Below are 26,043 nucleotides of genomic sequence, written 5' to 3' on the forward strand. Positions count from 1 at the left end.
CAAGTGGGTTACCCAAGTATTTTATGATTTATTAATCCAGTGGAACACTATGCAGACATCAAATGGGAAAATGGAAGTCTGTAGTAACGATGTTGGAAGATGTCCAGAATATATTAACCTGAAAAAACAAAGCGTGGGATTTTTGTGTGCTCTCATTTTAAAAAAAAAAAGTATAGATGAAAAGGTGTTTAGTTCTAGTTATCACCGAATGGTGAGATTTTGCTTCATATATATTTTTACATTTCTTTAAACTTACTGTTTTGAAATAATCTAAAATTTCACAAAAAATGTAAAAATTATATAAAATCTCTTGTATACCCTTTACTCAGATTCACCAGTTAACATTGTTGACTCATTCTCTCCGTGTGTGTATGTCTGTATATACACACATACGGGTATCTGTGTAGACAGAATTTTTAACCATGAGGTTGTTACAGACCTCTTGCCCTTTGCATCTAAATACATGAAGTGTGTGTACTAAGAAAAGGATATTGAATTTACTTACACAGCTTTATACAAAATATAGCATTCAGGAAAATTTAATATTGATACACAACACTAACATACAGACCCTCTTCAAATTTTATCAGTTGTCCTGATAATATATTTATCACATTCTTTCTGGTCTAGAATCCAGTCAAGAATCAAACACTGCATTTCAACTTTTTTTTTTTTTAAGATTTTATTTATTTATTCGACAGAGAGAGAGAGACAGCCAGCGAGAGAGGGAACACAAGCAGGGGGAGTGGGAGAGGAAGAAGCAGGCTCATAGCGGAAGAGCCTGATGTGGGGCTCGATCCCAGATCGCCGGGATCACGCCCTGAGCCGAAGGCAGACGCTCAACCGCTGTGCCACCCAGGCGCCCCTGCATTTCAACTTCTTTATTCAGGATCACTACTACCTCATTGTTCTTAATGACATATTTTTGAGTGTCTCTTAATTTGGATTTGTCAGACGTTTTCTCGTTATTGTATTTAAGTTTTGCATTTTTTGGCACAAGGATTCCCTAAGTGATGTGTCCTTGATTGCATCACATAAGGAAACATGTTTTTCCTATTACAGGTGAGGTTAACTTGGTTAACTCGATTAAGGTAGGTGTGAGTTGGGTTTTTCCACTATGAAGTTACCATTTTTACCTTTGTAATTAGCAATTTGTAGGGAAGTACATTCTGGTTCTGTAAATAGCTTCTTTTTCCACAAAATTTCCTCTGCTAGTTTTAGCATCCATTGCTAAATGTGGCCTAAATCAACTGTTACCAATGGTTGCAAAAGTGGTTTTCTACCGTCGTCATTCCCCCCAACATTTGTTAGCAAACATCTGTCCTGTTCGCTCATTTACTTTTCATAAATTTGAGCACATCCTTACTCTGGTGCAATACGATGTCCCATACTTACCCTGTACTCCCCCACCCCAGCCATGGAATCTGCTGTTTCTTCAGAAGCCCGGGTTCTTCACATAGGGAATGGTTTTTAGAAATCAAGACATGGGAAATAGATATGCTACTGAGGGGATGGAGATGATAAATAAGTAGATAGGGAGGTGGGCAGGGAGGTACATAGGTAGAATGAATTGTGAGTTTATACTTCCACCACCAATTTTTTGAAAGATTTTATTTAGAGAGAAAGCATGAGTGGGGGGAGGGGCAGAGGGAGAAAGAAAATCTCAAGCAGACTCTGCTGAGCATGGAGCCCAACATGGGGCTCGATCTCAAGGTCATGAGATCATGACCTGAGCCGAAATCAAGAGGCAGACACTTAGCTGACTGAGCCATGTAGGCGCCCCCCTACCACCAATTCTTTTTTTTTTTCTTTTTTAAGATTTTATTTATTTATTTGACAGAGATAGAGACAGCCAGTGAGAGAGGGAACACAAGCAGGGGGAGTGGGAGAGGAAGAAGCAGGCTCATAGCAGAGGAGCCTGATGTGGGGCTTGATCCCATAACGCCGGGATCACGCCGAGCCGAAGGCAGACGCCCAACCGCTGTGCCACCCAGGCGCCCCTCTACCATCAATTCTTAATTCAATATCACAGCGTCTTTTCTAGCCTTCCCCCCTTGTAAATTGCATCTTTGTTCTCCAAGAATAAAAAATTTGGCACCCAGGATCATCACATATTTACTGGAGAGTGTAAACATGCACCCAGCTACAACACGGGGGTTCTATTCATGGAAAAAGAATGGGGTATTGGACAACTAGTGCCAGAGATGATTTGAATGGCATAGTCTTTCCACCATAACTTTTCCCATTCTCAGGGCAAACATCATTGACTCTTTAAACCAAATGAAGTCTCATAGGACCCAATAGAAGAAAAGTACCCAATAGAAAAATAAATCCAAAGATGGGCATATCCAAATGAGAACCCGCCAGTTAGTGATTCCTTGCCGATGCTAGTACAGCTAATGTGAAGGAATGGTTCCTTGTGAAGGGCAGGTTGGGGCACAGTTCTGGCCATTGACCAGCCCTGATTTACACCATCTGCTATTCACCACCCATCTACCCCTATACTTCTCAGAGTGAGTTTGACAATTCCCAGGCCATCAAGGACCACATCCCTCCATCGTTTCTTGAGATAACTGAAGTATTTTAGGAGAAACTGATGTTAAAAAGACCAAACCAGAATATTGGTTACAAAGCAGTATATTGTAATTAAAAAGCAGACTCTGGAACTAGACTTGTTTGGTGCAGCCATTTGTCAGTTGAGTAACTACAAACAAGATGCTTAACCTCTCTGTTCCTCAATTTGCTTGTGTGTTCAGATGATATCTGTTCTGTTGAGCAGAGGGTTGAAACTTTATGCCTGGCATATAGTAAGAGCCTTCAATAGATAAATTTATTACTATGTATATTACTATGGAATTCTAAGCCGGGGAACAGCAAACTATAGGTTGTTGGCCAAATCCCGCCTCTATCCTATTTTCGTACGGCCTGAGAGCTGGAATTTCACATTTGTAAAGAATTTTAAGAAGAAAAAAAAGTATATATAAAAAAGGAGAAAGCAAAGAATATGCTACAGAAAATGTATATGGACTGCAAAGCCTAAAACATTGTCTAGCCCTTAAAAAAAAAAGACTCGTTTATTCATTTTAGAGAGCGTGCACACATGGTGGGGGAAGAGGGGTAGAGGGAGAGGGAGCGACAGTCCCACGCTGACTCTACAGTGAGTGCAGAACCCGATGTTGGGCTTGATCTCAAGATCCTGAGATCAGGACCTGAGCCAAAACCAAGAGTCTGATGCTTGAACACACTGCGCCACCCAGGCGCCCCCCCCCCACACACAAAATTTAAACAAGGAAAGAAGGAAAAGAAACAGAAAACATGCCCTAATATCCCCCGAGAACGCACTGAATTGCAACAGTTTATACATTTAAGGGGTAAAAAAGTGGCAACCTACCGTAAGCGCTGCCTTGCTGAGGATTCTGGGAAATGTAGTCCGCGAGCGCGCCGCAGTCAGAGCCACTTCCGCTACCGTCGGGAGGCGCTGTCAGCCCTTGTTCCGCCAGGGGTTCTGGGAAAGCTGGTCCGGGAGCGGCGTCGGGTCCGGGCACTTGAGCTGCGGCGGGGCGAAATCCCGGTCAGCGGTACCTCCTGGGAGGTGAGTGAGTGCCGAGCCCTTGCGTCTTTGCCGATCTCGCCTGGGCGTGGGACCCGCAGGTGCCGCCCTCGCCCTCAGGGAATAGGAGCCGCGGAGGGCAGGGGCGGCGGGGTGGGGGGGCGTCACCTGGGTTTTAGGGCGGGTCGCGCGTCCCAGAGTTCGGGGCTAGCGGGGGTCGCGACCTCGGTTTCCCTCGCCTTCCCCACTTCGCGCTCTGCCGCCTTCCAGCGATATGTTCGTAGACTTGCTAAATTTCTCCGTTTCTCCCTCGTAAAGTGGAATTAAGGGTAGTTCCTCCGTAGGAGGCGTGTAGTGGGGTTTACGTGAATTAAATAGATGTAAAGACGCCCGGAAGCGGTGCTGGCACGGGAACGGTGGCCGGTGGTTACCAATCTGCGATTTCTTTCCGAGAAGCGCTCAGTCCCTGAAAACTTCTGTGAGCCCGGGGTGGGTTCAGAGGTGCAGGGCTGCTTAGGATTCCTCATGACTCCCCACAACCCCACCCCTCCTTTTTAAAAGGAAGGATTGGTCTCACCCCAGCTGGTGCCTGGGATTGTCCACCGTGATTTATCCTGGACCAGAGGGAAAAAATTGTCACATCTCCCAGCCTCCTTTCCCTTCTCCGCCCCGGAGTTCTCAGAGGGTGCAGAGAGGAGGAGGGAGTGACCCCCTGCCTCCTGGTAACAGTGTCCCACCGTGGGAGAAGTTCACATGCTGTGCCATTAAAAAAAAAAAAAAAAAAAAAAAAAAAGATTTTATTTATTTATGTGAGAGAGAGAGCACGAGCGGTGGGGAGGGGCAGAAGCAGAGGGAGAAAAGTCCCCGCTGAGCAGATTTCCTTCACCTGTAAGCAGATATTTTTCTACTGGGCACTCGTTCATATGTTTATAGAATTAATAGGAGGTCAGATGAGACGATGTGTTGATGAACGAGTAATACCAATTTGGTAACATGCTGAGTGCCAGATAGTCCTCTATAGGCTTTCTCTGCATTAGTTGGCTTAATCTTCCTCACACACAAAGATACTGTGATTATCTGTATTTTACAGATGACAGCGTTGATAGGTGAAGAACTTAAGTTATTTATTTTCCCGAAGTCAAACAAAAGGGAAGAGACAGAACTGGGAATTTGAGCACGGGCAGTCTGGGTTCTTAACCTTTATGCCATACACTTCTTCAGCCCTAAAATGGTAATTGTGGGACATCCCAATGGGGTGGAGTCCAGCAGCCCAGGGGTGAGAGAATTCATCTAAGGCAGAACAGAGGAGATAGAAGTTTATTGAATACCCTGCAAGGAAGGAGCAGGCAAGACAGCAAAGGAGAAACTTTACTCCTGCGTGGTGGTGAAAGGCCACAGTTATAGGGCCAAATGAGGGAGTATGGGGCTGTATGGAATTTTCCCTTTTCTGGTAATCTTAGGAACTGGGCCTGGTTGTAAATAGCCCACTGGTTATTTAGGGACTGTGGCCATTTTGAGGTGGGTCCCTTAATGAGTCTGTTTGCATTAGCTCGGTGGTCCCTGTGCGCCTTTTTTTTTTTTAAGATTTTATTTATTTACTTGACAGAGATAGAGACAGCCAGCGAGGGGGGGGGGACACAAGCAGGGGGAGTGGGAGAGGAAGAAGCAGGCTCCCAGCGGAGGAGCCTGCTGCGGGGCTCGATCCCAGAACACTGGGATCACGCCCTGAGCCAAAGGCAGACGCTTAACGACTGAGCCACCCAGGCGCCCCACTGTGGGCCCTTTTGCCTTGCTCAAGGTTCCATTGCTCAAGCCTGCTCCCAAAACTTGGCCTCTACAGTAATCCTTATGACCGAAGGAGGGAGGCCAGTTGGTGATAATTTGGGACCTGAAAGCTATGCTCATTTAATTTCTTTCTTATTTTCTGTGACATTATGTTTGTTCTCTGATTATGGTGGTAGTTTGTGCTTGTCTTTGAGAATTCGAGAAATAGACGAAGAAGGCCAAAAATGATCCATAATCCCAGGATGTGGAAAGACCTGTGAACATGTTAATGTATTTCTTTTAAGTTGTTTCTGTGTATATTGCATTTTTCTATGCTTCTCGGGAGTTGTATCATACTTGTGGTACTTTTACATTTGGTAACTTGTGATTGTGAACATTTTCAAACACAGATACAAAGTGCTATAATGAATTCTTACATCCATCAACCTTGGCCAGCCTTCAATGTTAGTCCAAGTTTTGTCCATCTTTTTTTGTTTGTTTGTTTCCTGCCTGTTCCATTTATTTTTTTGATATGAATTGGATGTTTTATTATAATAATATTTTTTTATTATGTTAGTCACCATACAGTACATCCCTGGTTTTTGATGTAAAGTTCGACGATTCATTAGTTGCGTATAACACCCAGTGCATCATGCAATACGTGCCCTCCTTACTACCCTTGTTATATAATCCTCCCACCGTTTTTTTTTTTTTGCTTGAATATTTTAATGCAAAAAATCCAGACATTGAGGCAAGAGGATTTATACTAGATTATCATAAGCATATGGAGGTCGAGGGAGAGAGGACATAAACAATTCCAAAGTTTTTACATGGTGATTAGGAGAATGTGGTTAGTGAGAAAGCTAGGGGCCCTGTAAGAGCTGCAGTTAGAGGGGGGCGCCTGGGTGGCTCAGTCCGTTCCGCGTCCAACTCTTGATGATTTTGGCTCAGCTCGTGATCTCAGGGTCATGAGACTGAGCCCTGTGTCAGGCTCCAAGCTCAGCGTGGAGTCTGCTTTGGATTCTCTCTCTCCCTCTCCCCCATCCCCCTCGTGTGTGCGTGCTCTCTCTCTTTCTCAAATAAATAAATAAAATCTTTTTTTAAAAGTTGCAATTAAAGAAAGAACGTGACAAATTTAGTTTGTGCCTTTGGAATCTAATTTGCTCTTGGTTTCCTGAAGTCAAATTAAGTGACAAAACAGTAGCAACGATTCATAGATTTTTTTGTCCTTCGTCTCACTGTGTGGCTGTATACAGAAGCCACATGGTGACAGAGCATTCAAAAATGGACAGACATGTACTGATAATACTTCCATGTCCTAGAACAATCTCGTTTAGGAACAGACCAGCACTAAGGCATCATTTGTGCATTTCTCACCACCTCATACTAACGGAGGTGGTGAAAACAATAACTAGCATTTATTGGGAGCTTCTGAAGAGTCAGGCAGAGTTTCCAGTGCTTTTTGTGTATTAATTCATTAATTCCTCAGAAGAGCCCTGTTACAGCTGAGGTACAAGAGGATAAGTGGTCCCCAGAGGATCACTCAGCCAGTAGCCACGCCACTGAACTGAACCCATCAGGTCTTCACATGGCACCGCCAGCCCCATCACCCTTTCTCCCCGCCGCCATGTTTTTCTTAACAGTGTCAATCACCGGCTGACACATGCTCCGCTTATCTGTTGGTTGGTGAATTATAGATCTTCTCAACTATGATATCAGCGTCATGAGAGCAGGGACTTTGTTCACTGCTGTATCTTTAATGTATGGAATTGTGCCTGGCACGTAGCAGATGCTCAGTGAGTGTTGGTTGCACGTGTGAATGAATGTGCTTGGTGAGTAGTAATGAGGCTCTCAGCTAATATAATACAGGATGTGTCTTCATGAACTGTTCATTGGGTCATTCATATATATATATATATATATATATATATGAATCTTAAAACAAAGGTTTTTTTTTTTATAAGATTTTATTTATTTATTTGACAGAGAGAGACAGCCAGAGAGAGAGGGAACACAAGCAGGGGGAGTGGGAGAGGAAGAAGTAGGCTCCTAGCGGAGGAGCCTGATGTGGGGCTCGATCCCAGAACGCCGGGATCACGCCCTGAGCCAAAGGCAGACGCTTAACGACTGCGCCACCCAGGCGCCCCAAAACAAATCTGTTTTAAGTGCCTGCTACTGGAGAAAGAGTAGTGACCAAAATAATGCAGCTTACCTTCTAAAACGTTGGATAGATATGAGCAAGATGAATAACTAAAACATGCATTAATCCGTTAGGGAGTTTCTGACACCGAGGATAAAAGGGGAGTGAATGGGAGGAAAAGGGAAGTGGTGGGGTGGGGGGTTTCAGTTACCTAAATATGTCCGTGGAATAACGTTTGAGTGAGGAACTGATGGTGCAATATAAATAAATAAACAGATAAGTAACTTTAAGAATTAAGTAAATACCTAAATGGGGTTTGCTTTATCCACAGCCCATGATTGACCCTTTTACGATTATTTTACTTTTAAGGATGACCGTGATTTTGCTTGAACAAAGCAAATAAACCCAGAGGAAGAAATTGGAAGATAGTTTGTCCTCTCCTCCTCCCAATTAGGAACAGCCTCAGAATTTTACAGCTCAGAGGAACCTCAGAGATCGAGAGGTCCAATCCTTGCCCGATGGAGTGTTTTTTCAGTCATTTTTTGATTCCTTGTGTTTTGAGTACTCAGTATGTTCCGGGTGCTGGGGAGGAAAAGGTGTGTTAATCATCTCATAGGCAAAACAGATGCTTAAGCCTCTAATTATCGCCTCGGTTGCCCCCAGGGGATGGAAGGCTTCTCAGAGTCCAGAAGCGGAGAGCTGAGCCAGGGACCCCAGACCTCGCTTGCTTTCTCCCACTAAACACTGTGAAAGGTCAGGTCTCCCTGCCAAACCCTGTAACTGAGCAGAGCAGTCGGGGGACGCAGAAAGGAGCCAGGACCAGGGAGTTGGTGTTACGAACTGAGATTTCTTCCCGGCTTTGAGAAGTGGATCCGTTGCTCTCATCTCCTCGAGCATGTCTGTCTGGAGTAGGAGACCCGAACATGAGTGGCTGTCGCCTTTTGGACACTTACTTGTGTGTGTTGTGTTCACGGAAACCTCCTAACGGCTCTAGGTGCTAGAAACTGTTATGAGCCCATCTTACAGATGTGTAACTAGGCACAAAGAGCTAGGAAGCCAGAAGAGTCGATGGTGGAATCCCGACGAACGGGCTCTAGTATCGCCCAGCAGGTCAGTTTCCGCAGACCTGTGCCCTCGGGCTCCCTTCTCTGTCATCCCCAAGGACAGACAGCCTTCCTACCTACGTCCTCTTTGTGTTTGTGGTTAGAAACATGGAGATCGGATAAAAACTCCAGCTCTGGAGTCACAGCTGGATTCAGGTTCATTGTCATCTCTCACCAAGCTCTGTGACCTTCAGTGACTTAATCTTGCGAATCCCCTGCTTCCTCATCCATTAAATGGGAACAGTAATCATCATACCATCACTTACTGAGAGTTTATGTAATGTGCCAGGCACTGAGCCAAGGCTTTTTTTCTTTTCTTTTTTTTTCTGTTTTTTTTTTTTAACTTTAGGTATCATTCACATATCATACCATGCACCCTTTTAAAGTGTACAGTTCCCTGGTTTTTAGTATATTCACAGGGTTTTATAACCACCACCACTATCTAGTTGCAGAACATTTTCATCGCCCCAAAAAGAAACCCCACACCCCTTCGCCATCACCATTCACTCCCTGCTCTACGAGCCCCTGGCAGCCACTAATTCCCTTTCTGTCTTTGGGTTTGCTTCGGCAGGGCTGCTAGACCTGCTCACGTAATCCCCAGAGCAACGCTGTAAGTTAGGATCTGTGAATATTATTCATTTAAATGAGAGACTGCCAAGTTTGTGTTTCAGATGAAAACATCTAGAAGTCATACTTTTAATTAGTTTTTCTTTGCTACGGTTAGCATAGGAGAGGGGCAGGTACCACTGAGACTCTTATCTAGCCGCGCGAGGAAAACTCAAGTATTCATACCTTTTACAAAACCGGATACTGATGTCAAGTAAACATCAAGTAAACATCATTTCAAGACAACAGATTACTAAGTAATATCGCCCATCAGAATTACGGGCTCTTCAGTGATAAAAGTGAATTTCTAAAGACTAGGAATTGTAAGGGGCGCCTGGCTGATCTCAGGGTCGTGAGTTCGAGCCCCACGTTGGGGGTAGAGTTTACTTAAATAATAGATAGATGGATAAATAGAAGAAAGAAAGACTTGGACAGGCTCTGGATGTCTGATAAAAGATTCCTTTACTGGAAGTGATGTCCGAAGACATTTGCAAAGACACATTTATAAATTTGTTAAGTCGCCTGCTTTTTTTTGCGGTTGCAGGGGAGTCAGCCATGAGTTTCTCCCCCTGCTCACATGTTGACCCTCACAGCAATCACACGAGGGAAGCGCTATTATTCGCTTTTGCGGGTGACAGATTTGAGGCACACATTTGTTTGAAACTCACACAGAGCAGCCATCTGGGCCGGGCCCGCGTCTCATGCCCCTTTCTTTGCCGGTTCTGCCTTCCCAGGACCCTGCCCTCTCCCAGGAGCAGCAGGAGAGAATGACCAAGTTTCAGGTGAGTTGAGTTTTGATTTTTTATCAAAATTACATGCCTTTTTCTCAAAGACGAGACGCATCTTTTTTCTGTTCGCTGGGAAGGATAAAGGAGGAAAACGGGCATTTGTTATGTGCGAGTTACTTATTTTTTTGTTGGTTCTCTTTTCTGTTTCTGTCCTTCACTTTTGTTTTGGCTTTAGCTTTGGTTTTCTTTTAGCATCATCTTCATTTCGCAAATGATAGCTCAGAAGTTTATAGATATCAGAAAATTAAAAAAAAAAAACCCACGTTACCAGACTGCATATGTCAGCTGTTTTCCCCGTGCTATATTTATTTATTTTATTTATTTATTTTTAAGATTTTATTAATTATTTGACAGAGAGAGAGAGACAGCCAGCGAGAGAGGGAACACAAGCAGGGGGAGCAGGAGAGGAAGAAGCAGGCTCCCAGCGGAGGAGCCTGATGCGGGGCTCGATCCCAGAACGCCAGGATCACACCCTGAGCCGAAGGCAGACGCTTAGCGACTGAGCCACCCAGGCGCCCCTAGATTTTTTTATTTTTAAGATTTATTTATTTGAGAGAGAGAGAGCATGAGTGGGGTGAGGGAGAAGCAGTCTCCCCACTGAGCAGGGAGCCCTATATGGGGCTCGATCCCGGGACCCCGGGATCATGACCTGAGCTGCAGGCAGACGCTCAACCGACTGAGCCACCCAGGCACCTCGCCACTTTCAATTTCTTTCTAAGTCAGCGTGAAGATACATAAATTTTGTTGAAAAGCAAAAGCCTGAGTTATGGCTCATCAAGCAGACATCGTGCACCTGCTTCATCAACAAGTTGCCTAAAGGAAAACCATCTTTTTTTTTTTTTAAAGATTTTATTTATTTATTCGACAGAGATAGATGGAACACAAGCAGGGGGAGTGGGAGAGGAAGAAGCAGGCTCCCGCGGAGCAGGAAGCCCAATGCGGGGCTAGATCCCAGGACCTTGGGATCACGCCCCGAGCCCAAGGCAGAAGCTTAACGACTGAGCCACCCAGCTGCCCCCCCATGCTATATTTACAAAATTATAATTGCACTATATGTACAGTTTCTGATTTTATTTTTTCTCTTATTGTTATCACTTGAGTTTTTTATGATTCAAAATTCTTTTATGTGCTCGTCTTAGAAGGGCTTCTAGGGGCACCTGGGAGGCTCAGTCGGTTAAGCGTCTGCCTTCGGCTCAGGTCATGATCTCAGGATCCTGGGATCGAGCCCCACATTGGGCTCCCTGCTCAGTGGGGAGTCTGCTTCTCCCTCTGCCTCTGCCCCTCCCCCTGTGTGTGCTCGCTCCATCTCTTTCTCTCAAATAAATAAAAATAAAATCTTAAAAAAAATCATCTTTTGAGTTACAGTTTACCTATGATTTCCGTATAATAAAGCATTTGATCAGTTTTGACAAATATGCACACCCTCATGACCACCGCCGCAATCTAGATGTAAACCTTTTCTGTCACCACTCAGAGTTCTGGTTCCCTCATGTCCCTTCCCAGTTAATCCCAGTCCCACACACCTGGCTGTAGGCAATGACCGGTTTACTTTATGTCACCACAGATTAGATTAATCTTCAGTTACTTGAGTTTCGTACGTTGGTCCTCAACCCCCTCGGGCGCTTCCCAGGCGTAATCTGATATGGGCCCCCATACATGGGAGGCAGGGAAAGAGGGAAGAAAGGGGCGGGCCACCCCAGGTTGGTAGGTGGCAGTTTTACTAAGCAAAGGGAACTTAGCTATGAGGCTTGTCTTGGGCGGCAGCGAGACGATTGGATCCCCTCAGCTGCCCTCCAATTCCCCAAAGTTTATAAAGAAGCCCTAACTGTCCTCAGTCATGTATACCATGCAGGTGTTTTCAACACCATGTCATTATCTCAAGGCTGTGTCCATGGAGCAGCCCCCCGGGAGCAGGAAAGACCAGCAGAACCCACATTCCAAGGATGGGGTGGGGGGCGGCGCGGAGCCTCCGAGGGCCAGGGTCCAGCTGCCGGCTCATTTGGAAATCATGTCTTTTTGATGACGTTCCCCCACGTCATGTAAATGAAGTTATATGGTACGTACTCGTTTCGTGTCTGGCTCCATTCGTTCATCATAATGTCTTTGGACACAAGTCAACAGTTCTTTTTATTGCTGCGTAGTATTTCATGGTTGGGTGTACCACGATTTGCTTATCCATTCACTCATTGATGGACATTTGGGTTGCTCCTTGTTTTTGGCTGTTGTAAATAAACTCCTTTAAGCATTTGTACACTAGATTTTTGGGTGAACACAGGCTTTCTCTCTCTCTTTGATAAATAACTAGGAGGAGAACCTAACCTCTCGGTTATATGCTTAACTTTTTAAGAAATTGTCAAATCACTTTCCATTGTGGTTGCGTATTTTATATTCCTTCCAGCAATGTGTTCGAGTTCCAGTTGGTTCCACGTTTTTTCTAACATTTGATATTTTCAGTCTTAAATTTTAGGCATCCTAATGACAGTTGTGTTGTGATATATCATGGTGGCTTTCATTTGCATTTTCCTGATGCTTGAGATGTCGAATGTCTTTTTTCTGCTTTTGGTCCTCTGCATATCTTCTTTTTGAAAGGTGTGTTCAATTCTTTTGCTTATTTTTAAACTAAGTTGTTTATATTTGAATTGAATTTTAATAGGTCTTTTAATATTCTCAATACAAGTCCTTTTGACCCACGAGCATTTAGATCTTCTTTCATTTATTTGGGTCTTATTTCTTCCCCTCAGTCACGTTTTATAGCTTTCAACATGTGAATTTATTATCTGTGTCTTGTTAAATTTATCCCCGAGTGATTTATGTTTTGGGGTGCTATTCGGAATGCTGTTGTTTTTTGAAATTCAATATCTATTTGTTGCTAGAATGTAAAAATATAATTGACTTTTGTATCTTGACTTTGCTAAATTTGCATATTAAATCAAGAAACATTTTTCTAGCCTGTCAGGATTTTCTGCACAGTCATCAGTAAATGAAGAGTCTTATTTTTTCCATTCCTGTCCCCATTGTGTAGACTTCTTTTTCTTCTCTTATTGCACTGGCTAAAACTGTTAGAACAATTTTGCCATATATATCCTTTCCTTGTTCTTTTTTTTTTTTAAGATTTTATTTATTTATGTGACAGACAGCCAGCGAGAGAGGGAACACAAGCAGGGGGAGTGGGAGAGGAAGAAGCAGGCTCCCAGCGGAGGAGCCCGATGTGGGACTCGATCCCGAAACGCTAAGATCACGCCCTGAGCCGAAGGCAGACGCTTAACGACCTCGCTACCCAGGCGCCCCCCTTTCCTTGTTCTTAATCTTAGGGAGAAAGCTTTCAGTCTTCCATCACCTGGTGGGCTTTTTGTAGATGTCCATCACTGGGGTTGAGGAAGTTCCCTTCTAGTCCTACTTTACTCAGAGTTTTTATTATGAATGAGCATCGACTTTGCAAGTGCAATTTTCTTCTAATAATCAGATAGTCATAAGTTCCTTTGGTTCAGTTAGATTCTTTGGAACCTTGTTTTCTTTTTTTTTTATATAATAATTTTTTATTATGTTATGTTAGTCACCTTACAGTACATCCCAAGTTTTTGATGTAAAGTTGCATGATTCATTACTTGCGTATAACACCAGTGCTCCATGCAATATGTGCCCTCCTTACTACCCATCACCGGTCTATCCCAATCCCCCACCCCCTCCCCTCTGAAGCCCTCAGTTTGTTTCCCAGAGTCCATAGTCTCTCATGGTTCATTCCCCCTTCTGATTACCCTCCCTTCATTCTTCCCTTTCTTCTCCTACCGATCTTCCTATTTCTTATGTTCCATAAATGAGTGAAACCATATGATAATTGTCTTGGAACCTTGTTTTCTAAACTTGGTTAGGGTGGGTCTAGAGTGATCTTTATTCCAGAGCAGTGCCTCTCAGGAGCAGTTTTGCCCCCACCCTGGGACACTTGGCAGTGTCTGGCCATTTTGGATTGTCAGGACTAGAGGGTGGGTACCACTGACAACTACTGGGCAGAGGCCGGGGATGCTGTTAAACGACCTAGAGTGCACAGGATAGCCCCCAGCATAAAGAATTGCCTGGTGTAAAATGTCAGCTGTCGAGAACCTCTGTTCTAGCGATAGTTTAGCCCTTCGACTAAAGCGTGGCCCTTCAGTTGCTGCCATATGTCCCTAATGGTCAGTGAGGGCTTTCCATTTTGGCTCTTCGGAATTCAGACACCTCTAAGTCCTAGTGAGCTCTGGGAACCATTCAGCCCGTCACTCCCCAGATACTTCTTGCCTGACCTGTGGGCTTTCGTCCTCTATGTGCAGTTTGGTTCTTAGCAGCAGACTCAAAGGATTACTGTGCGGCTTTCCAGTGCTTCTCTTATGCATAATTCTCTTCTCTCTGGAACTCTGCTCTGCATTTTCCACCTATCCGGTCTCCCCATTCTGGTTTTCCCGTCTCTTCAATGCAAGGCTCTGTTTGGGTTCCCCCTTCTTGCACTTGCAGCTCAAAAGTTATCGACAGGCAAATATGTAGGGTGATCATAGGGCTCACCTCATTTGTGTCCTTCCTTTCAGAGATCGAAGTATTGTGCTTTCAGAGCCTGAAAGCAGTTTGTTTCATATTTTTTTCTATTTTACTACTTATGATAGGAGGGCGTGTTTAGTACCAGTTATTCTGTTATAGCCAGAAACAGAGGTTTCTGTCACCTGCATTTTTGACGACTGCATCATATTTCAATAAATTGATGTTCCTTAAAAAAAAATTCCCTAATCCTAGACATTTAGGTAGTTTCAGATTTTTTTTTAAAAGATTTATTTATTTGAGAGAGAGAGAGCCTGGGACAGGGAGGAGCAGAGGGAGAGGGAGAGAATCTTAAGCAGACTCCGTGTGACGCATGGGCTCGATCTCACAACCCTGAGGTCATGACCTAAGCTGAAATCAAGAGTCAGATGCTTAACCGACTGAGCCACCCAGGCACCCCTAAGATTTTTTAAAAATGTTTTACAGAACATTGCTGTAACAGTTTTCCTACATAAAAGCTCTGTTCTCAAAAAAGCAATTCTGGAGACTGCCACTTCTGGAAAGATGGAGGAGACGTACTTTTCCCTATTCTTCTCACTAAGTACAGCTAAAAATCCTGGATGTTGTATGTAAAGCAAACATGAAAGGTGGCGAGAAGGCAGACTGGCTAGGGACCTAAGACTCGAGGAGTGACATGGCAGTGAGTGACTTGGGTTTTCTTTTTGCCTCATGTATCCCAGACTTAGTGCTAGAGAAGATGGCAGCATGGAAATACCAATGAGTTCAGACCAAAAAAGCCCAAGAAAGCCTTCTCTGTTTGGTCAGAGGGTGAGGAAAGGGCAGCTTAGCAAGACAGAAAACTTTTAGGTAGTAACTGCTCTTTTTCAACTGCAAAAAAAACCCCTGCAGCCCCACACCCACCCCTGCCAGGCTCTAACAAGGAGACTAGACTTCCCGCCTTGCCAGGCTGTAATGAGCCACTCCAACCTCCCTGTAAGGGAGTAATGAGTACCCACCTGCCACTATGGTGTCAGTGGAGACAATGTGGGAGCCTGGACTTCCACACTCACCCAGCAGTAATGAGCTGCCTCTCCTTTTCCCGGCATGGGTGGTGTCCGAGGAGGCCTAGTGGACAGTCAGGGCTTTGACTACTACCCAGCGGAGTTGAGGCAAACCCCCACCATCCCTCATGTCAGTAGAAGCCAATGGGGAACAGTAACAACCCAACTCTGCCCCTTTCAGCCAGGGTATTGTATTATCCGCATAGACCTAGTAAGGGGCCAGAAGTCTTAGCCCGGAAGTAGTGACCTTCTCACCCCACCAGGTGTCAACAGAGGCCAAGTGGAGAATCTGATCTTATCTTCCCTAGCTGGCAGTAACAAAGCTCTGCCTCCCTTCCCCTTTGAGAGATGTGTCAGAGGAGACCTAGTAAAACAGAAGACGTAAATGAAATCCCGAGTCTCATAATACTCAACATGTTCAAGTTTCAGTGGAAAATCATGCGGTATACAAGAACCAGAGAAATCTTTTTTTTTTTTATTCGACAGAGATAGAGACAGCCAGCGAGAGAGGGAACACAAGCAGGGGGAGTGGGAGAGGAAGAAGCAGGCTCATAGTGGAGGAGCCTGATGTGGGGCTCGATCCTGCAATGCCGGGATCACGCCCTGAGCCGAAGGCAGACGCTCAACCGCTGTGCCACCCAGGCGTCCCAAGAACCAGAGAAATCTTAACTTGTACGAAAGACGATCAACAGACACAGTAAAGTGACGCTCACTGATGTTAGTTCTCAGTTATAAGTGATATAAAGTGTTAGTTACCTGACAAAGACCTTTTTATTGTGGTAAAATATACCTAATATATATTATTTTAAGTGGTTTTCGGTGTACCACCCAATGACGTTAAGTACATTCACAGTGTTGTGCAACCATTACCACCACACATCTCCAGAACTTTTTTCATCTTCAAACTGAAACTCTGTACCCATTAAACAGTAACTCCTATTTCCACCCCCCTACCCCAGTCTCTGGAAACCACCATTTTACTTTCTGTCTCTATGTATTTGACTCTTCTAGATACCTCACGTAGGTAGAATTATATACACAATCCTTTTTGTGACTGGCTTATTAGTCACTTAGCATAATGTCTTCTAGATTCATCCATTTGATAAAGTTTTTAAAGCAGCTATCCTAGAAATATTTTAATAAGCAATTACAGACATGCTGGAAAAATGAAAAAAAAAAAAGCCACAATCTTAGCAAAGGAATAGAAGATATAGGGGCGCCTGGGTGGCGCAGTCGTTAAGCGTCTGCCTTCGGCTCAGGGCGTGATCCCGGTGCTCTGGGATCGAGCCCCACATCAAGCTCCTCCGCTGGGAGCCTGCTTCTTCCTCTCCCACTCCCCCTGCTTGTGTTCCCTCTCTCGCTGGCTGTCTCTCTCTGTCAAGTAAGTAAATAAAATCTTAAATAAAAAAAAAAAGAAATAGAAGCTATAAAGGAGAACCAAATGGAGATTTGAGAACTGAAAAATACAGTAAAAGAAACTTAAAAATTCAATGGATGGGCTCAATAGCAGAATGAAGGGACAGAGGGAAGAACTTGAAAATAGAATGATAGAAATTATTTAATATGAATAAAAGAGAGAAAATAGACTGAAAAAAATAGCAGTCTCAGGGACCCAGGGGACTGTAACAAATAAGTAACATTCATGTCATTGGGGTCCCAGGAGGAGAGGAGGAAGAGGGTGGGACCGAAGAAGTATTTGAAGAAATATGGCTGAAAATTTCCCAAATTTGACAGAAGACAAACCTACAGATTCAAGAAACTGAGTGAATTCCAAGCAGGGTAAACCCAAAGAAATACACCAACACGTCTACTGTCTTTTTTAACTTTAAAAACTCAGTTGTGGGGGAAGAAAAGTATTGTCTTGGTTTTGCTTTTTGTAAAAGTAATTTGACTTCTTGTTCAAACTAGATGTTTCGTTAAGCTCAGAATAATGAGGAAGATAAACACACAGACTGTTCTGGGGTCTTCCCCCCCTTTTCATTGTTGTCATTAATAACAGTAGTAGCAATAATAAAGGCAGTAATAATAGCTAAAAAGAGTTGCATGGTGCACCGGGTGTTATACGCAAATAATGAATCTTGGAACACTACACCAGAAACTAAGGATATACTGTATGGTGACTAACATAACATAACATAATAAAAAATTATTATAAAAAAAAAGACCAAGACTGTATGATTCCCTTTATATCAAGTATGGAGAGTAGTCAGAGTCATAGAGACAGAAAGCAGAACGGAGGTTGCCAGGGACTGGGGGGAGCAGGGAATATGGAGTCAGTATTTAATGGGGATAGTTTTAGTTGGGGAAGATGAGAACATTCTGGAGGGGATGGTGTGAACGTATTTAACACCACTGAACTGAACACTTAAAAATGGTTAAAATGGTGAACTTTATGGTGTATTTTACCATAATAAAAAGTACTGCATTAAAATATTAAAAAAAAAAAAGAAAAAAAGAAGTACACCAAGACATGGTCTAGTAAAACTTCTGGAAACTAACAACAAAGAAAAACATTTTGAAGGCAGTCAGAGAGACATGACTTCTTAGCCATAAGGGAAAAAACATTCAAAGACAGTGGATTTCTCATCAGAAACCGTGGTGGCCAGAAGAAAGGGGCACACTATTTTTAAAGTGCTGAATGGAAAGAACTGTCAACTCAGAATTCTGTACCCAGTAAGGATATCCTTTGAGAATGAAGGGAAAATCAAAGACATTCTCTAATGAAGGAAACTAGTGCATTTGTTGCCAGCTATACTGGAAAGAAATAAAAATTAAAAACAAATAGGACCCAGGGCCCCTGGGTGGCTCAGTCAGTTAAGCATCCTACTCTCAATGTGGGGTCAGGTCATGATCTCAAGGTCATGAGATCAAGCCCTGCATCAGGTTCTGCACTCACCACGGAGTCTGCTTGATATTCTCTCTCTCTCCCTCTGCCCCTGCCCCCCATCTCTCTCTCTAAAATAATAAATAAATAAATCTTTAAAAAAAATATGACCCAACTGTATGCAGTCTATAAGAAACACCTCAGGGGGCTCCCTTCTACTTGCTAGATGGGCTGCTACCTTATTCATGAATCACTTTATAAAACTAATTAGATGTTCAAATTAAAAAAAAAAACTCACTTCGGATATCAGGGTATCAGCAGGTTGAAAAGTAAAAGGATGGAAAAAGATAAGCCATGCAAACAATAATCAAAAGAAAGCAGGGGTGACTAAATCAATGTGAAAGTGTGCTCGGATACTTGCCGTATCAATTATAATTATATTAATAAAAATTAGCATCTAGTGACCTACTCTGTGGCAAGTTTATATGTTGCAGGGAACTTCTGCGATGATGGAGATCGTCTGTATTGTCCTGTCCGATACGGTAGTCACCAGCCACATGTGGTTCTTGAGCACTTGAAATGTGGCTGGTGCAATGGAGGGAGTGAAGTTTTAATTTTATGGAATTTAAAATTTACATTTACATGGTCACATGTGAGTCACGTAGCTACTGAATTGGGCGGTACAGTTATAAGAACGTTATGTATATTCATTTCCATGGCTAGGAATCTTCCAGTATGGATACCATCACACAGGGGAGGAAGTAGGTTAAGGATTTGTCTGTTGAAGATCTTACAACTTGTGAAGGCCACAGCCTGGGGATTTAAATAGGTATTAGAGCATGAAAAACTGAGCACTTTACCGCTTTGAATGCTGTCTTGGAGAGGTGGCATGTTCCTTTACAGTGCGGAGGGTCCTTTGCATAGCTCCCCAGGACGTGTGACCTGCTGGCTTGTCAAATTGTAACAAAGTGACAGTCCCTTGACTTAGGGACGGTGTGAAGCAGAAAGGAAAGACAAAAATTATTTGACCCTGTTCGGCCTAAATTGACCTAACATCTCTGGGACTATTTGGCAGTATCTATCAAATTCTAAAATATATATACCCCATGATTCTAGAGTTACTGTTCTAGGGCACTTAGTATAGGAATACTCACAAATGACACCAAGTTAAATATACAGGGATTATTCGTAATTGGTTGTTTTCTTCTTCTTTTTTTTATTATGTTCAGTTAGCCAACACATGGTACATCATTAGCTTTTGATGTCGTGTTCAACGATTCATTAATTGCATATCACACCCAGTGCTCATCACCGCACGTGCCCTCCTTAATGCCCGTCATCCGGTTACCCATCCCCCACCCCCTCCCTTCTGCAACCCTCAGTTTTCAAATTGCAGTTAAATTTTAAAATTTAACTTAAATTTGAAATTATTTTTAATTATTTTTATTTTTTAGCTTTTATTTTTAATTTTTAAATTAGCTTTTAATGTTTTATTTTTTTTATTTTTATTTTTATTTTTTTTTAAAGATTTTATTTATTTATTTGACAGAGCGAGAGACAGCCAGCGAGAGAGGGAACACAAGCAGGGGGAGTGGGAGAGGAAGAAGCAGGCTCATAGCGGAGGAGCCTGATGTGGGGCTCGATCCCAGAACGCCGGGATCACACCCTGAGCCGAAGGCAGAAACTTAACCGCTGTGCCACCCGGGCACCCCCCCCCACCTTCTTAGTGCTGCCTTTCCCCACTGGCCATTGGTTATGAGATTGAGGTCGCGTGTGCTTGGTGTTGTAGGAGGCGGTGACGTTCAAGGACGTGGCGGTGGTCTTCACGGAGGAGGAGCTGGGGCTGCTGGATCCCGTCCAGAGGAAGCTGTACCGGGACGTGATGCTGGAGAACTTCAGGAACCTGCTCTCTGTGGGTGAGGACAGGGGCTCTCTCTGCCTCAACGCCAGCCCCCTTCCAATATTTAAGACTTTGGGACTCTTACAGTGCTTCCCGAAACTTGGGGGGGCGGGGTGTCTCAGGTTCCTCATTCCTGCAGGACACCTTGTCTGTACCTTGTCTGTTTTTTTGTCAGATGACAGTTGCAACATCTTGGGAGGTTAAAATCAGTTGATGGGTGACGTCATTATTGTGTTGAATGAGATCGGTCAGAAATAGCGTAGCTCCTTGTCACCAGGATGTGCGCTAGAGACTGTGGGCGGAAGCAGCAAAGGAAGTGTGGCCGCAGTAGGCAGTGGTTAGGGGGAGGTCGACACATCTCCGTGCTTGCGGACTGGCTCACGGCGTACAAGGTACTTCGTACGGCAGGCCGCGGTCGGAATTTGGGGAAACACGACTTAAAGAGCATGGGGATTGTAATTCTGGAATTCCAATTTTTGCCTTCAATTTACTCACGTTGTACACGTGCCATTTCTTTTCCATAGGATACGAACCGTTCAGATTAGAGACCTTACCGTTGGGGAGAGAAGAGAAGCTTTGGGTGATGGAGACCGAAACCCAAGGGGACGGGCCTTCAGGTGAGAGGCGTGCAGCTCCAAGTCCTCACCACCTGCCCGCTGGCCACCGTGCCCGAGCCCCCGCCAGTCATTACCCCGCCTCATCGCAGCAGCTTTCCCAGTGCGTCCCTGCTCCCGTGGGCCGGTCTGTTCTGCAGACACGCGAGGTCACGGAAGTCAGCCCGTGTCACTCCATTTGTTCAGCCTTCCGTGACTCCTGTCTTGGTACAACCCATAACCCTCACGGTGGCCATTTGAACAGGAGTGAGAAGGCCTCCTCTGGGCTCGTCCTGACCTGTGGTCTCTGCTTTACCCTTGGTGAGCACTACCTCCGCTCTTTACGGAGTTGTATCCTCCCTGCTCTGGCCTCGCCTCTCTCCTCCCTTCATTTATCTTTAGTTTGCATATCCCCCAGGTAAACCCAGCCTAAAATAACACCGATCATAGTCATTCCTACTGGATATAAGCACCAAAAGCCAAAACCCAATCAAACAAACAAAAAGCCAGAAAAATCTGTCTGCCAGTCGGATGGTGTAAGTAGTGAGGGGAAGGTCTTCCTGGTCCTTCGACTGTTCCTCTTCGTGTATCCTCTGCGGCATGAAGGTTTCATGCAGGCAGTCAGGCACGTTGGGGGCTTGCTCTGCCTGACTCGCTCCCTTGTTTCTATGTATAAACCTGACCCTGGGAGGTAGGAGCCCAGTTATTACCGTTGTCTCTTTGCTTCTTAATATGTAGCTTCCCAGTTGCTTTGCCTCCATGTACGAATCCGTATTTTTATTTTTTTTGATTTTGGGCTTTTTATTGAAACGTATCTTAGATACAGAAAACTGCACAAATTATAAACGTACAGCCTGATGAATTTTCAGCATGGGAAGTGACTTGTCTTACAGGTCTTTTTACTGAGGTACAACTTAAATTTACACATCTTCAGTACGCAGTTTGAGGAGTTTTGACGAATGGATACTCCTCTGTAACCCATATTCCTCAGAATGCTGAGCAGATCTTACGGCCTGTTCTATCCCCATCTTCCTTATCAGAAGTTCTTTTGGGGCACCTAGATGGCTCAGTCAGTTGGGCATCTGCCTTCGGCTCAAGTCATGATCCCAGGGTCCTGGAAACGCGTCCCGCATCAGGCTCCCTGCTCAGTGGGGAGCCCGCTTCTCCCTCTGCCCCTCCTCCTGCTTGTGCTTGCCCTCTCTCTCACTCTGTCAAAAAAATACATAAATCTTTTAAAAAATTCTTTTGGCAAATATCAGAATACCCCAGGGTTCTGCATTTTGTCTATCCATCTAGGTGCCCTTCTCCATCTATGAAGAATATTCTTGAGGTCTGTTTTCACCGCGCAGAAACACAAACTAATGGGTTTCTTCTCCCTTAACGATCCTTGGAAACAAAAGCTCACAGAGAACGGTGCTAAGTGGATCCCACTGTCTTCACTCTTACCGGAGACAGTTGACATGAGCAGAATAAGGTAGCATGATCAAAGGATTATTTCAGAACATTGTTAATGTCTACCCTAATTAGAAATTCTGTGGCATTTGTTTTTTTTTTGTTTTGTTTTTTTTTTAAAGATTTTATTTATTTATGTGACAGAGAGACAGCCAGCGAGAGAGGGAACACAGCAGGGGGAGTGGGAGAGGAAGAAGCAGGCTCATAGCGGAAGAGCCTGATGTGGGACTCGATCCCGGATCACCAGGATCACGCCCTGAGCCGAAGGCAGATGCTTTAACGACTGCGCTACCCAGGCGCCCCCTTTTTTTTTTTTTTAATATTTTATTTATTTATTCGACAGAGATAGAGACAGCCAGCGAGAGAGGGAACACAAGCAGGGGGAGTGGGAGAGAAAGAAGCAGGCTCATAGCAGAAGAGCCTGATGTGGGGCTCGATCCCATAACGCCGGGATCACGCCCTGAGCCGAAGGCAGACGCTTAACCGCTGTGCCACCCAGGCGCCCCCGAAATTCTGTGGCATTTGTATTAACTATCTATTGCTATATAACAAATTACTCGTAAACTTATTGGCTTAAAACCACAAACATTTTTTACGGTTTCTGTGAGCCCAGGAATCTTGGGGCAAGTTTCTGGGTGATTCAGGCTCAGGATCTCATGAAGTCGCTGTCAAGGAGCTGCCAGAGCTGCAGTCATCTGAGGGCTTGATGGGGCCGAAGGGTCTACTTCCAAGATGGGCTCACTCACATTATTGTTGGCAAAATACCTCAGTTCCTTGCTTGCTGTTTGGGGGTCTCAGTTCCTTGCCATGTGGGCCTCTCCCTACAGCTGCCTGAGTGTCCTCAAAACATGGCACCTGGTTTCCCCAAGAGCTAGAGATCTAAGAGAGTGGAAGGCAGAAGCCACCATGTCTTCTATGACCTAACTTTGGAAGTGACATAGCATCACTTCCGCCATATTCTGTTGGTTTCATAGACTGATCCTGGTACATTGTGGGAGGGGACCTCTCTAGGTATGGATACCAGGAAGCAGGGACCACTGGGGACCATCTTGTGTGCTGACCACCACAGCACCTTTTGTACAGATATGAACCCACAAAATCTAAAAGATGATATTAACTGTCCAGGTTTATTAGAAAATCCAGCCAACTTAAGTGGCCATGATGGTCATAGGATTTTTACCCCCATGGGCTGTGTCCACTGTGGGATTACATTTTCCAGGGTTGTTTTTTTCTAGTTCTAATATTCATCAGCTGAATATTATATATTAGGACTTCACTGAAATAAAGGGGAATCCTCTCAAATCCAGCTTGTTTGATATGTGTTTACTGGCTAAACTAAGGTACCATTTCAAGGATTCATTATTAGGACAGAGGAAGTATTTCCTTTTACAAATCCATTCTTTTCACTTTTCGAGGATGTCCTCCCTTTTTTTCCGTGGGAACTCTTGGCGTCACGTGATAATCCATCTGTAAACACTAACGGACAGATTCGGCCTTTTCTAGCCATTTTTAGCTTGTCTTACACAACTCTGCAGGTGGTGTAATGTAACCATGATTTTAAGGCTTATAAATATGCAGGATTTTGTAGTTCTTATATACTTGCTGCAGAAAAGGCCAGGATTATTTAAAGTGATTATTGTTATGGACAAGGAAGTAAAGTCTCCCCTCTGTAAAATCTTCCCGGGACACTTTTTGTTGTCTATAGCCTTGTATTTCTCATTTGACCTCAGACATTAGTCTGGGTACAGTTGGAAATGAGTTTCCTTGGCCCTTAGTGGGCAGGGGCCTACTCATCACCTCTTCGTCCCCAGAGGCACGCAAAAGCCAGTGGTAAAGTCAAGCTCAAGTCTTCGCTGGTTGAATAAGGTCTCTTAGGGTGACTGACCTGTGGAATATTTCACTTGTCCACATTTTCACCTCTGAATCCTCTTTATCCTTCCAGGACTCAGGAATCAAAACGAGATAGGAACTTTCCAAAAAGCAGGATTCAGATACCTTTTACATGAAGATGTTATATGCTGGCAGATATGGGAACAATTTACAAGTAAATTAACCAGAAATCAAGACTCAGTAATAAATCTGCAAAGCAAGAAGTCCAGGTTGCCAAAACAAGGTGACTCCTTCTGTCAGATGTGGGCAGGAGAGTCTCCTCAGGTTTCTGAAGATGAAAACCAGGTAGTGAAGCTTCACGGGGAGAGTTCCCATAATATCAGAAGACAAGAGTTTCCAATTAAGACCACTGGGGAGTTCTGGAAGAATATCTATCTGAGAGAGACACACAATCATCAGAGTAGGTATCAGCAAGTTGATGTAAAAAATAAACAGTGTAAGTGTGACCATTGTGTTATGACAAGGATCTCACATCATCGTGATGGTCGGGAAATACACAAAAGCAAGCAGGCTTATAGCCACGATGATTGTGGAAAAGACTTCATGAGGAAATCATGCCAACATAGTATAACCCACTCAGGAGAGAGGCACCACATATGTAGTAAGTGTGGGGAGGACATCGGTGACAGCTCAGTGTTCTGCATTTGCCAGAACATTCATGCAGGGGAGAAATGTGGTAGGAATGACAAGTGTGGTGGGGGGTTCAGTCAGAGCTCACACCTGCAAAATCATCAGGGAGTCAACACAGGAGAAAAGCCCTACAGATGTCAGGTATGTGCTAAGAGCTTCAATCAGAACTCCTGTCTTCCCACCCATGAGACCCTCCACCCAGGAGGGGATCTGTATAAGTGTGACACGTGTGGGAAGGACTCCAGTCACAGCCTAGATCTCAACATTTGCTGTGTAGACGACACTGGAGAGAAATCCTCTGAATGTGAGATACGTGATAAAGGCTTCAATCAGACATCACACCTTCAAGCCCATCAGAGAGCCCACCCTCGAGACAAAACCTCCAAATGGGAGGCGTGTGACAGGCTAGTTAATCAGAATCCTGGTCCTCCTCAGAGGGTTCACACGGGAGAGAAACCATATAAATGCGAGGTATGTGGGAAGGACTTCAGTAAGGCCTCAAATCTTCAAGCCCATCAGAGAATCCACACCGGAGAGAAGCCATATAAATGTGATGTGTGCGATAAGAACTTCAGCCGGAATTCCCATCTTCAGGCCCATCAGAGAGTCCACACAGGAGAGAAACCATACAAGTGCGAGACATGTGGTAAGTACTTCACTCAGATTTCCCATCTTCAGGTCCATCAGCGAGTCCACACAGGAGAGAAGCCATACAAATGTGAGACATGTGGTAAGGGCTTTTGCCAGAGTTCACATCTTCAAGACCATCAGAGAGTCCACACTGGAGAGAAACCCTACAAGTGTGATGTGTGTGGGAAGGGTTTCAGTTGGAGCTCCCATCTTCAAGCCCATCAGAGAGTCCATACGGGGGAGAAACCCTACAAATGTGAAGAATGTGGGAAAGGCTTCATCTGGAACTCGTATCTTCATGTTCATCAGAGGATCCACACGGGAGAGAAACCCTATAAATGCGGCATGTGCGGTAAGAGCTTCAATCAGACCTCACATCTTCAAGCCCACTGGAGAGTCCATACGGGGGATAAACCCTACAAATGTTTTGACTGTGGTAAGGGCTTTAGTAAAAGTTCACGTCTTCAAGTTCATCAGAGAGTCCATAGTGGTGATAAATCCAGCACACGTGATGAGTGTGGTAAAAGTGTTCTTCAGAATGCAGACTTACCATTTTCATCAGAAAATCCACACAGCAGAGAATATTTATAAAATATTGTGTTTTGATAA

The 26,043-nt window shown here is 44.3% G+C and overlaps 1 protein-coding gene and 1 long non-coding RNA gene across 2 annotated transcripts; one reads left to right on the forward strand and one right to left on the reverse strand.

Moving 5' to 3' along the window:
• Positions 1 to 17: 17 nt before the first annotated feature.
• On the reverse strand, positions 18 to 3,922 carry LOC123000221 (uncharacterized). The gene is made up of 3 exons (XR_006408074.3): positions 3,719 to 3,922; positions 3,392 to 3,550; positions 18 to 118 (listed from the first exon to the last, which is right to left on the reverse strand). It is a non-coding gene; the product is annotated as an uncharacterized LOC123000221 (long non-coding RNA).
• LOC113243472 (zinc finger protein 233) lies at positions 3,497 to 26,043 on the forward strand. The gene is given in 6 exon segments (XM_057314458.1): positions 3,497 to 3,592; positions 9,898 to 9,945; positions 20,129 to 20,255; positions 20,764 to 20,856; positions 24,227 to 25,891; positions 25,894 to 26,043. Coding segments are annotated over 5 exon segments (1,929 nt in total). The 5' UTR covers positions 3,497 to 3,592; positions 9,898 to 9,930; the 3' UTR covers positions 25,923 to 26,043.

Source organism: Ursus arctos, unplaced genomic scaffold, assembly GCF_023065955.2.
Source record: "Ursus arctos isolate Adak ecotype North America unplaced genomic scaffold, UrsArc2.0 scaffold_19, whole genome shotgun sequence".
Lineage (NCBI taxonomy): Eukaryota > Metazoa > Chordata > Mammalia > Carnivora > Ursidae > Ursus > Ursus arctos.